We start from the raw sequence: 14,126 nt of genomic DNA on the forward strand, positions 1-14,126 counted from the left end.
AGCCAGGACAAAGGTTGTTTCTGATCTACACCTTTCTTCTGGTGTTAGTATCACAGTTCTAATTACTGTAGCTTTATGGTTTATTTTACTATATAGTAAAGCAGGACACATTTTTCTCTCTAAACACTGTTTTACTCTCAAGCAAGTCATTCTTTTAGAAGAATGATATATTCAATTTGTAATGTTCTCCTACATCTCTGTTAGGATTTTAAACTGGAATTATGTTAGATAAACATAGAATTTTGACTAGAATTCTTATCTGCACAGTGTTTATCAGAATAGATGAAAATCGAGTGCAGGGTCTGGCTGAAGCAAGTTTTAGGTTAGTGTCTGAGCCCCAGGCCTGGGAGTCCATGGACCTGAGACATTTACTTTATTGGCTGTTGTTGTTGTGTCTGAGTATTGCCACAAGAGTCACTCACAACCTTATTCTTATTTTTTGGATCATAAGTCCCCTTTAAAAAAAAATTATCTTTATTTTTGAAAACCCTATAGATGTCCCCTTTTTTCCCCATTGACCCCTTCTACCTCACCCCCGCTCCCCACCCCAGGCCTTCCCCACACTATTGTCTGTGTCCATGGGTTATGCATATATGCATATAAATTCTTTGGAATAAATCCCTGTTAAAAGCATTTGGAAGATATGTGCCATCGTCCTTCAAAGGCACACAAACAGAGAATTTTAAATACAGTTTCAGGGTAAGGGACCCCTGAAATCTGTGGATCACAGGTGAATAATTTCTGCCCTGGGAACTGAAGAATACCAAAAATAGAGAAGTCTACTAATTACTCTTATTAGAAAGTCTAATAAATAAATGGGTTACATTATTTTGTGCAAAGAAAAATATTATTTTTGTGATACCTGGATTGACAGAGATTGTACCCAAAAAGTAAGAATATTGAATTACCCTGATGACCTTGGAATGCGAATGAGGACTTTGAATAACAACCTTAGGAATGCCTACGCTAAACAAGGAGCAATTAGATAAGCAGTAAGGAAGACAAATAGGCCAAGGTGATAGGACAGAACATGAATTTCGCGTCACTTAGACCTGAATTTGAATCTCAGCTATGCCACTTACTAGCTATGGTAATTTAGGCAAGTCACACATCCTCTCTGAGTCTAAATACGTTGCAGATGCTATTAACAACAACAATAATAAAATGCATAAAAAAGAGCATTTCTAAAGTGGAATATGAGGCTCTCAGTAAGAAGAGTCAAAGTAGAAAAGCAAGGTATCTGAGGTGAATCTGTATTAAGTTTCTTTGCAGTTAAAAGGTATTTCAGGTAGCTATTTCTTGTAGAATGTTAAGACTAGAAGCCTGAGTTGAGTTTTCATTGAGAAAGCCAAATATTGTTGGTAACCTTCAGAAATTTGAAGTAAAGGACTGCAGAACAATTGTTCATTTGTGGAAGATGTATACCTATTTGCTTTAAAGGAGTACCCAAAAGAATATATTGCCATTTTGTAGACCACTAGCATTGAATCTTTCAACAATCATAACAATGGCCTCAACTCACAGTGACTGAGAACTTATTCTGTGCTGAGAATTGCACTAAACACCTTATATGCATTATCTCTTTTGATCTTCACAGCAACCCCCAGGAGGTAGATAGTATGCTCATCTGAATTTTATCAATGAAGTAATAGGTCACAGACCTGGTGAGTGGTAGACCTAGGATTTATTTCCACACTTATCATTAAGCTGTTAACTTTAGAAACAGTGTACTCACGTCACTGCTATGTAACCAAAAAGTTCAAATGACCAGGAATTTTTGCATAATCTCCATCATGTACAGAATTTATTTTGAAAATGAAGAATTTGCTACAGTTATCAAAACTGTCCTCCATCTGTATTTGAACTGGGTACAAAATAAAATATTTTAAATTTTAAAGTATTTTTATTTTCAATTGTTCAAAGACTTGGTGATAATCTATAAATTTTTCTAAAAAGATTCGAATGTGGCTTTAATGAATACACTATTTGGGAACTTTATTTTTGAGTTATTTTCTTTAAAGTTTGAGTGCTTCTAATTTATAATATAGTATTTTGGTGTAAGGGATGGGAATGCCAAAAAACATTTGTGATAAGACTTTTATGTCTGAAGTGATGGTCTAGTTAATTTAAAATGAGAGATATATACTGGAATTCCTTCACTAGTGTCCAGCATTTATTGAAGCCCTTTCATTTTGTAAAAATATTTATAGTTACAAAAGTCTTTTACACTTTTTATATGATTAAAATTTAATTTCCTTCCTTATTTTTGGTTTGGCTTTCTTTTGTATATTTTCTTCTTTTCTTTCTTTAATTGAAAAAACTAATGGAACCAAATATTAGATGGTACCACTGTTTTCTCCTTCTTTTGTATGATCTTGTTGCGTATCTCTACATAAGCTGTTCTGGCCACTCATCATAGTAACCAGCTGGGCCATTTCACCTGCTGGAGCCATTAAAGAGGACTCTCTCCCTCTAGATTAATCCCCTCCGACATTAGTTTTTTGCACTGACAACTGGAGCAGGCATTCAGAATTTGCAGGTGGCCAGTGTGACGCACATAATTGCCTACAATTTTAGGCAATGAATAAAAATGGTCTACATTACTTGTCAAAGGTTGTATATGCAGTGCCAAGTGAGATCTATGGGAAGCCTTTTAGGGTTTAAAGAACAGTTAATAGCAAGGCTGCACAGGGCTTTTTTAATCATAATGCATTTGTAATATAGCACTTTGATCTTCTCCTTGTAGGAAATGGTGTTACATTAGCCACTCTTAAACATTTATGAGTGAAATTCAGTTATAGAAGAGTAAAAGTGATTATTCTTAAGTAGAACATGTTAGATTTCATTAAAAGTTTTTAGCTTGCCCCTTCCCTGTTAAAATCTATGGGAAGTCCTTTTCCTGGAGTGTTTCAAATCAGGATCTAAGGATATAGGGCTTTTTCCTTATTTTTTCTGTTGGTAACAGCAAGATTTGGAAGGAAGATATACTAAATATTGAGGTAATTTATACAAGTGGATATTAAAGAAGAATAACTGATTTATGGTAAAGGAAAATACATTGATGAAAATCTAAAAAACCTATTACTAGTAATTGTGTATTACGATAAATTTTAAAAATTGCACATTTTAAACATCCATAAATTATCTTTAACAACAACAAAAAACAGATGACTCTCAAATGCACTTCTTCTGGAAGAACTAAGTTTGACCTTTCAGACCCTAGAGCCTTTTATTAACACCTGCCTGTAAGGGGAACCTTGCCACACGCAGCTTTTAGATTCAGAACCACAAAACTGATGAGGAAAGGCTTGAAGGGTTCAGTTTGTGTCACTTGCTGTTTGCCGTTTCCATTTCACAGATGATTAATCTTTCTGTGAAGAAAGGCCAGAGAAACAAAGCACATTGGGCTCTTCCTGCAGTTACTCCTTCTGAATGCACACTAGCTTGCTAACTAAAAGGCCTTTAGATTTCCAGCAGAGAGAGATGTTCTGAAAGTGAATGCAGCTGGTTGGAGGTCACCAGTGCAGGGCTCTTGCCATTGTGTAATGGAGGCTTTGGCAGGTTGGAGGGGGATTGTTGGAGTGGGGACAGAAGTGGGCAGGGAGAAGGTGTTGGCAAAAAATTAATTCATAATAAAGAGGGTTTTGGTCAGTTGGTATAATATTTTGGAGGGTAGATTATTAATAACAGATTCAATTTCATCTATTTGGTTGGTTGTTTTTTTTTAAGGAAAAAATTTTAATTGAGTTCTCTCTCTAGTGTTACCACCACCACCACCCTGCCCCAATTTCCTAATAGCATCTTTATCTTGCAAGTGGCATCACTTGGTAATGTTGAAATATTACTTTTTTTTGTAGTTGAATTGTCTTTAAATTTTTAAGACTTTTATTAACTTTGCTAGTATTCCACATTTTATATATTAATATTTTAATGTCACATTTCATTGGTATTTGGTTTTTTAATGAGATACTGAAAATAATTATTTGTGTCACTTAGTTCCCCTTTTAATTTTAGCATTTAGTATCTAAATGCTTAGTATTCATCTTGTATTTACTTTTTTTCTCAATTGTGTAGGACATAATGTGCAAAGTCAAATCCTGGGTTATAGATCAAAAGAAACCTGTTCGCTTCTATCATGATTGGAATGACAAAGAGGTAAGTTATAAATATTATTCCATTTATTATTGCCTTTGCTTTGATTTCTTAGAGAACAAATTAGAGTTGTCATTATTTTACACTATTATATCTAGCTAAACTTCAGTTCTGTCAATGATTGCTTGTTCCCAGGCTTGTTAATTATTTCTTGTCCCCTACTCCTGATATTTTATAACAACTAATCTTTTAGAAACAAGAATTATGAAAATGAAAAAGTCTACTTGTTTAAACAGAATTTACTTTCAAGTTATTTAATGATTTACTCAATAGTTACTCAAGTTTTAAAAAAGATTCTTTTTCTGTTTCCCACTTTAGATTGAAGTGCTGAATAAATACTTATTTCTGACTTCAAAACCAATGGTCTACTTGGTTAATCTTTCTGAAAAAGACTACATTAGAAAGAAAAACAAATGGTAAGTTTTTCCTCACCAGGGATACCCAGACATATCATATCTGTACACAAACAAACACATACATATGTATTTACTGCTATGTTGGATATAATCTTTTCCCTTTTATTATTAAAAAATTTAAAATGGATGAGAAAGCTTTGCCTGGTGTTTAAATTCTGAGATGAGTATCCTAATTGATATACACTGAGAGAACTAAAGAAAAAACAATTAAATTAGGCATTATTGAATCATACATATTTACTTATCAAATTTAAATTTAATAGACATTATTTGTTTCCTTTGCAAAATGAGAATAAATGTAGTTGGAGCAGTAAAAAATTTTAAACTACGAATTTCTAGCTGTGTTGGTATTGTATGTGACTGAAATATCTACTTGATATTACAATTGGGCATAAATTTTAAAATCTAGATTGAATGCTTTAAAAAAGTTATTTTTAATTTTTAAAAAACAACAACTGTGGGGTAAGGGGAGGATTAGGTATCTATTTCAAATACTTTAAAAGTGTACAAAGGTAAAAATTATGCGTTCATGTATTGATTATCATTTTTTACATGTAACCAAAATTGTACCAGGTTTTCTTTCATTCACTTATAACTTCAAAAAATCCATATGTTCATATAACATGTGGATATGTATACATTTGGCATAGTACTTGCTTTGACTTGCCTCACTGGACCCTCAGTATTTTATACTGTTAAGTTATAAAAGCAAATCAAAACTATCCAAAGCAAAATATCTAAATTCCCCTAAAATATATTGTCGGTTTTTTCCCTGTACTTCATTAAGTACTTAGATGCACATGGTTTCAATTTTCCATTAAAAATTCTCATTTCCATATGATATCAAAGAGTGAGAAGCTTTAAACTGAAAAATAAACATTCATAGACTGGAAGCCAAAACAATAATTAATGTCAGATGGTTAACTCCAATAAATCATTAGAATAAATTCTGTGAAATTACTGCAACTAAAAATGCCCCGTTGATATTACTATAAGACATTTTGTGTTCCTCATAGAAAGTTGAATTTGGCCTCTTTATTGGTAATATTCTAGAAAGCATAAACTTAACATGAAAATTTAGTTCCGGCTGGTCATTGTTCTGCAATAGATAAATTTAAAATAATCAGTTCTGTCTTGTTTCAAATTCTTATAAACTTGATGATTAATGTGTTAAAAATTGTTACCTTTGGGAAGGCATTTTAAAATTTATTACTTGACCTCAGTTAATAAATCTTCTCATTGTGGTATAAATGGTAAGGTTTCCTGAGGCTCTGTGAAACAATACAGACATCAAAGTTTCCATGAAAAGGGATGAGTCAGTTTCCTTGCCCAAAGGGGCTTCTCACACCTGTATTTGGATGATTACAGGTAGAACTCCCTGGCTCTAATTGTATAGTAAATACCATTTCCCAGACCCTAATGGTAGACAGACTGCTTGGGAGACGCCAGTCTGTGATTTAGCTGTCGCCAGACACCCCATGTTTTTTGTGAGACCAGTTGTGATGATGATATGGTTATAGCCAATTGAAAGTAAACTCTTGTCTAAATAGCAAATTTTAATTTATAAAAATGTAGAGGTATGGATGATCCTATGTATAAAACCAAATTTTAGATTTTATGTATAGCTAATGATCTGGTTTGGGCTGTGTGTATGTTTGGGGGGGTTGAGCTCTTGTGGAAGTTAGTGTAATTGTAGCTGAAAGATCAAAGACTGGGTAACTGAGTGATGTTCCAGAAGAGAATTTACCACATAGCCATTTTCTGTACAGTTTCTGCCGCCTGCTGTTCCTATTTTCCCTCAAGCTAGCCATTGACTACCCCCTGTGCATCCCTGCTCGTAAAAAATGATTGAGGAAGTATTTGTCATGTATTTATGAGTGGGAAACATTGTGTGATAGGGAATGGCATCTACTGGAGCCAGAAAGATTGCCATTTGCCTTTCATTCAGCCACTCTGCTACAGCTTTAAATCCTCTGTTTATGCAACATAGCCTTTGTATTAAAGTGCAGAATAAATTTTTATTATGAAGGATATGAACACTAGGTTTTCATCATTTATAACACTGCAAGCAGATGTAAATAGTTAAAATACATTTTCACCACTAAATCCTTTTAATTTGTGCTAGCATCTTGTTTTTTCGTAATGTTTATATCTAAGCTCCATTTGCATTAGTTGCTCCTTTAGCAAAAGAAAAGGTTTGTTAAGATTATTGTGTAATGCTACTGTAGCAAATTAAGACTGATGCAGGAAGCTGTAATAAATATTTTCCTAGGTCTTTTCGATCTAGAAAACTATTTTAAATGGTCAGGAAAGAAGAGGAGGAGTTTGTGATTTTGGCCACAAGAGAAAGACTAAAACTATATTTTAGTGGGTCACCATTTCAGAAGTAATGAACATTTTAATTACGAGTTAAAGTTCCCTTTAAATTTAAATGGTAACGTTATTTTTCAATCCTAGAAAACAGAAAAGCATTTTGAAAGATAAAGTTTATTGTGTTATTGAGTAGTGTATTGACCTTCTGAAAGATGTAAAAACTGGAATGACTCCAAACATCTACTCACTGGCTTTAACAATGTTGAATTAGTCATTCTGTTGATTTATGATTAAGACCTGGTCCCTGAAGAGAAGCTGACATGGTAGCAGAGTTAGTTGCAGTTGTGTTACGATCAGATGACAGTAATCAAGATGTAAGGGAATCCACAGAAACAGTTTTTTTATTATTACAAACTACTGTTCTTTGAATGAATACAGCTATACAGAAGTAGGGGTTTTTTTGTTAGTGGGTGCCAGTGATTTTTGAACATTTGAGGATTTCATTTTTTAAATATCGGTTGTTACTTACATAATTAAGATTATATTATATGCAGTATAATTTTCATTTGAGATTGCCTACTGTGTCATGGTGTCAAGAAGGTACAGGACATAACTCTCAAACCGCTGCTTAATTAGGAGTTTAAATTTCAGTCTTTGCACCTTTGCTGTTCTGTTAGGGGTATATTCCATCCAATTATGAATCAGTAAAACAAACTAATTTTAGATATAGTAGTGCCCCCTTAGCAGGATATGCATTCCAACACCCTCAATGGATGACTGAAACCACAGGTAGTATTGAAACCTATATATACTGTTTTTCCCCCGTACATACTCCATGATAAAATTTAATTTATAAATTAGGCACAGTAAGAGATTAACAATAACTAACAATAAAATAGAGCAATTATAACAACATACTGTAATAAAAGTTGTGTGAATGTGGTATTTTAAAATATTTTATTGTACTGTACTCTTTTATTTAAAGGAAGCACTTTACAGTTTCACTTTGACATATCTGAATTGACAGCATCACTACTCTTGTGCTTTGGAGCTATTAAGTAAAATAAGGATTACTTGAACACAAGCTTTGCACTGCTGCGACAGTCAGTCTGATAACCTAGATGGCTACTAGTAGTGACAACGGACGGGTAGTGCATACAGTGTGGATATGCTGGACAAAGGGATGATTCATGTCTGGGGCAGGCAGAGCAGGGACAGTGTGAGATTTTGTCATGCTACTCAGAACGGTACACACTTTAAAACTTATGAATTATTTTTTTCTGAAATTTTCCATTTGATATTTTCACATGGAGTTTGCTGCTGAAACTGCGGAAAGCAAAACCGTGGATAAGGGGAACTATGTATTTTGTACACGTACATGGCTTCCAATTATGTGTTCAGTTTTGTGTTCTCTTGCCCCCATCTTTCTTAAAACTATTGATAAAGGATAATTATATTTTATTGTTTATTGTTCTACATGATCTTATTCAACTGGAAAATATAACTAAAATTTAAGACATTTAGACTGTGTGTGTGCGTGTGCGCGCACATGCTTGCGTGCGTATAACACGCATGTTTACATATGCCAGGGTGGGCTTGTGGTCACTGAACATTACCCTTTGACTAGTATTATATATAAGAGTCAATTAATATGAGTGTTGAAATTGATTCAAGATAGACAAATATTAGCAAAGTCTTTTAAGCTGTTGTATAATCAGGGGCAGTATGTCACGTTTACCAAATGAATTTTAAATAGAAAAAGGTTTTATTAATTCTTATCAGTCTCCCCATGCCCACTTTTCTGTTTTTGTTAGTTTTCCATGTAATTGGTACACAATAACTAAAAATAGTTTGGCGATACTCTACATTATGTGCCAGGTTAGGGGGAGAATTGTAGAATATATCCAATATTTTCTTCATTTCTTGAATGTTTATAAGATTTACAGGTACTGTACCTCAGCAACTATGTGTGAAGGGGGAAGTATGTTCATTTTTGACATAATTTTGTATGTACATTTATCTATAGGCATATATATATATCCATAAATAGAAAACTAATTTTGTGAAATGATTTTAAGAAGTCATGAATTTCTGACAAGATTATTCATTGAAGCGAGAAATTTAACACAGATGCTGCTTTGGAAAAATTACACTGTTATACATTTGATTTACTTGAAACAAGTAAAATGGGAATGAGTAATTATTCTTAAATTATTTATTTAGTTCAGGGGACTTCTCAAGTAGATTTCATATAAAGTTTCAGGAACATACCCTATTATATAAAGCAAGATTCACATGTATAAGATTTTTTTAAATCTTGCTTTATCATCCACTAGTCTGGCATAGTAAAAGTTCTGAAATATCCATACATTGTTTCTTTGAGGTTATAATTTATTTTTTTTATCACTTGTTCATAAAGTTTGGGGAGGGTGTTGTGCCAGCTTCATCTTGACATAGCTAACATTATGAAGGCTATGGGAATACATTATTAATTCTGAGTGTGTTCCTACCTACTTGAAATTACAACATAATGTTGGTAGGTTTATTTCAACATGAGGAGTTTTTTTAGTGGAATTACATTTCTATAAGCTATAGTTTTTTCCCACAAATTAAATACTTTTTAGTGTTGATTTCTTTATGAGGACTAGTGCTTATTTGCTCCTTTGACAGATATAAGAGGGTGATAGGGCAGGTCAAGGATATTCTGGAAGTCTAAATTGAGTGATCACCATTTTTAAAATAATGGGATTGATTAAATCATTGAACTCCTGTGCAAGATATTTTTAATTTTACTGAAGTAAGTTATAAATGAATCTAAAAAGAAAATGTTTAAGACCCTTTCTCCATTTTACAATTCCTTGTTTTTGCTACTGAATATTTTTCAGTTATTTGCTTTTTAATTTGTATTATAATAAAACTTTGAAATAGTATCATATACATTATGAATTAGGATTTTTTTAAAAATTATTGATTTTTTTTTTTGAGAGAGAGATAAAGAAAGATTGGTTTGTTGTTCCACTTATTTATGCATTCATTGCTTGCTTCTTGTATGTGCCCTGACCAAGGATTGAACACGGAACCTTGTGTATTAGGACAACACTCTTAACTAACTAAGTTACCTGGCCAGGGCTAAATTGGGGTTTTAAATAATTTCTGGTGAATGGAGTTTGTGAAATTAATTATTTCTTAATTTCTCTGATCAGAATTTTGAGAGTTAAAAGGAACAGAGTAAAGCAAAACAGTCTTTTTTTTTAATAAGAGATAGGAGGCTGAAAGAAGTGGGAAGGAAAAGGCCTTTGCTCATTCAGTCCTTTTCTTACTTGAAGTGTTTCTTTTGCATTTGTACACATGTGTACATATAATGATCCTTGTGAATTTCTGGTTTTCATTACATGGGTTTTGGTTACTCTTTCAGCAATTTCATATTCTTATCAAGAGGTATTAGTGCCCTACAGTGCTTAGTCATAATGAAACCAAATCATACTTCTAATTCTATATTATGAAAAAGATAATTATAGAAGAAAGCACATCTTTTTATATGAGCATAATGCTATTGACACACCATGTTATGTGTATTAGGAATTTTCCCTGACCTATATGCGTTTTTGCCCAATATTATTTATAACCAATTTCTATTTGCAAGATAGTTTACTGAATTTGAGAAAGTGATACTTTGGGGAGAGCCAGTTGTTATCTTCATTAGTCCCATCTGTTGACTTGCTGATTAATGAGTGATATAATTTAACTAATTGTCAGGACTGTCATCTTTTTTAAAGTAGCTGAAGAATTTCATTCCATATAATAGAAATTTTTTATAATTTTTTTCTAGCTTCAGAGACGAAAGCTCTTCTAAAAAGTATCTCTAGGATTTCTCATCTGAAATTTAAACATATAGTCCCCATATATGCACATATATATGTAATCTAGGAAATGAAAGGCACAGTTTGGCTTACTGCTATAGTATTCTTCAAATTACAAATGATTCATGTACACAAAGGATTTCTTTGCTCTTTACTCCCCTCACTTTGGTGAATAATTCGAGGACTATTAACATTGTTAAAAATCTGTGCACTAGAGATTACTGACCTCTGAGTCACATTCTGTTGCTAAAAATATTAGTTGAGATGAGCTACACTCATAAAATGAGAGTTTTGACTAGTAGTTGGTAGAGAGAGGAGAATTTTGAAGCCCAGAAGTCTTAGGACTGTTGGGGATAGGAGATAATAATGTGGCCTTGTGAAGGGTTTAAAATGGAGCCTTAATGCAGTATATAGGCTCTGAATAAGAGTTTTTCCTGGAAGAAAGATGTAGAAAGGAAAGGAGAGGGTGCCATTTGGGGCAGTTGCAGTGTTTTGCCTAATATCTGTTGCTTGTGCAGGATAGGAAAGAAGTATTATTTTCTCTGCCCTTCTTTCCTGTGCTCTCTCCTGTGTTCCCCAGCCACAAGATCTACCTTTGGAGTTAATCTGGAGTTCAATTAAATTATGAGTTAAAATGGACTTTTGAAGGTTAGACCAAAATGCTAGATACCATTAATAGCATGAGTTTTATAAGGAAAATGAATTCTAAGAAACTCCAAGCATAGTCTGTCTGCAAACTAGGTAGTATATATTTTCAGCAAGTTTGGTATAGTATTAAGAACACTGCTGATTTAGAATTTGAAATACTAGTGTTGTAGTCCTTATTTGTTGCTAACCAAATCTTTGGCCTACAGGCAAATTACTTAGCCTTTCATGTATTGAAGACAGTGCATCAGAATGTTTACATAAAATGTGTTCTGCATAAATAGTATTTCCCAAATTTAAGTAACATAACTTAAAAAGAATACAATATGAAAAGGACTTGTTTTTCTTTGGGATATATTCCTGTGGTTTTTCTTTCCAATGTATGGATAAAGGAACAAAATGTATCATATATATACAGTTGACTCTTGAACAACACCAGGATTGGGGAGCTGACCTTCCCACCACCACACAGTGAAAATTTGCATAGAGCTTTAGACTCCCCCAAAAGTTAACTATCATCATCTCTCAGTATCCAGGACCCCTCAGATACCAAAATCCACAGATGCTCAAGTCCCTTATATAAAATGGCATAGAACAGTACATACAGTTGGCCCTCGATATCCATGGATTTCCAATCTCAAATCAAAAATGCTGTGTTCAGTTTGTGGTTTGTTGAACCTGTGAATGGGAAACCAAGGGATATGGAGGGCTGCCTGTATATTTCCTGAAAATAATCCACATATAAGTGGACCTGTGCAATTCAAACCCATGTTGTTCTAGGGTCAGTGGTGTATTTATAGCTGTAATTTCATGCTTTGAAACAGTTGTCCTCCAAAAACAAAAACAAACACAAACAACTGAGAACCATCTGTATTGTGCAGTAAAAGTAACAATAAGACTTCCATGATACCACCATCTTCCATGTGACTTTGCCCCATCTCACTCTCAGATTGGCCCTATGACTTCGCCATTTGCAGCTTAGAGGATTTTATCATCCTTGACTTCCATTAAAATGCATCATTTTTTAATTGTTACAATAGCATAATTTTAAAAATAGGTGTTTATTCTTTAAAAAGCCTTTTTAAACATTGTCATCTCCTATACCTCAGTTTCTGTATTTTTTGAGTTTACATATATATATTGGAGCTGAGGCACTGAAGGTCAATAAAGAATTAAAGGAGACCACCTCTAAAGTTTCCTTCTAGTACTAGAATTTTGTGATTTTAATGAATTGGATTATAGCAAGTTGACAAAGAAAAGATGCCCATGCAAATATTTAGTACTTTCTCAACCCTCATATATAGATGTCATGATAGGATTTTTTCCTAACTGTGGAACTATACAGAGGATTCTCAAGGTTGCAGATATCTAATTTACGAGCAACTTCTCTGGACTGGGTTGAAGATAAGACCTGGTCTTTTCCCCTACTCTTATTCCCTGTCTCGTATCTCTAACCCTTGAAAGTCTCTTCTGAATCTCACCATGATTTCATGTTTCCTGACAGTGGATAGATGTTGCTCTGACTGGAATGAGAACAAAGTAGAAATAAAACCTATTTGTAGAATTGGCATATCTATATTTCAGACTAGTTACATTATTCAAACTATTGTATTTCCTTATTCTAAACTGATCCAGAAAGCATTTCCCCATCAAAAACATTAGCTTATGAAACACCCTCAAAAGGCTACTTAATTCACAATGTCGTAGAAATAGTGCCATTTGGGTGAGACATATTTTGGTATCTGTGACCAATTTTATCACCAGTGTTTAAATTATGCTTAAAAATATGTTCCAAAATAACTGACTCAGGAACTTTTAGTACACCCTGTCTATAACTTCAGGGCTGCACATTGGTTTCTGTTAAGTCTTTTTAATGTTTTATCAAGAAGCAAAATTAACTTTCAAGTTTATGTTCTTTATGAAGACATGAGCTCATTGAGGAGGTATGTACTGTGCTTTCTTTTTCCTTTTCTAAGCAAATAGTCATTGATCCGCCTGTGTGTCATATACCATTCTAGGTAGTGAGAAGGAAAAGCCCTTGCCCCCCTCTCCCCCAATGAGGCATATAGTCTCATGGAATTATAGACGACAAACAAACAGATATTTAATATTATAAGTCAGGAAGTGATAGGATGATGAATAAAAATAAAGCAGGGTAAGGGGGTGCTATTTTAGTTAGGGTGGCCAGGGAAAGCCTTTGTGAAGTTACGGAGTACACCGTGAGAGAATCTGAGGAAAGCTCAGTCCAGGGAGAGGGAATAGCAGATGCAAAGCCAAGTGCAATGGAGCGTCGAAGAGAAGAAAATGTGAAACACCCGCTTGAAAAGAACTTGTAATGCTTATTCACATACATTGCAATCAAGTAGGTATTAAAACATTTCCTAAATGTGCCCTAAAATTTAATTTGGGGTTTTAAGAATGACCGTCATTTGTTTTCTAGTTTGCTATAATTGATTTCTTTTTTTCTTTTTTCTTTTTTTTTTCTTTTTTTATAATTGATTTCTTATATTTAAGAAATACTTTCGGCCGGCCGGGTGTGGCTCAGCGGTTGAGCGTTGACCTGGGATCCAGGCGATCGGGGTTCGATTCCCTGTCAGGGCACATGCCCGGGTTGCGGGCTTGATCAATGACTCTCTCTCATCATTGATGTTTCTATCTCTCTCTCTCTCCCTCTCCTTTCCTCTCTCTGAAATCAATAAAGATATATTTTTTTTAAAAAAAGAAATATTTTCTATTGATA

The 14,126-nt window shown here is 33.8% G+C and overlaps 1 protein-coding gene across 1 annotated transcript in view; it reads left to right on the plus strand.

The window, feature by feature from the left end:
- Nucleotides 1-14,126, plus strand: part of OLA1 (Obg like ATPase 1) — a 121,448-nt gene that overhangs the window by 74,490 nt on the left and 32,832 nt on the right. Inside the window, exons 6-7 of the mRNA XM_081143537.1 lie at nt 4,075-4,155; nt 4,471-4,568. Of these exons, the coding sequence (XP_080999663.1) occupies nt 4,075-4,155; nt 4,471-4,568 (179 nt within the window). The remainder of the gene's footprint in view (nt 1-4,074; nt 4,156-4,470; nt 4,569-14,126) is intronic.

This window comes from Miniopterus schreibersii, assembly GCF_964146895.1.
Source record: "Miniopterus schreibersii genome assembly, chromosome: 7".
Taxonomy (NCBI): domain Eukaryota; kingdom Metazoa; phylum Chordata; class Mammalia; order Chiroptera; family Miniopteridae; genus Miniopterus; species Miniopterus schreibersii.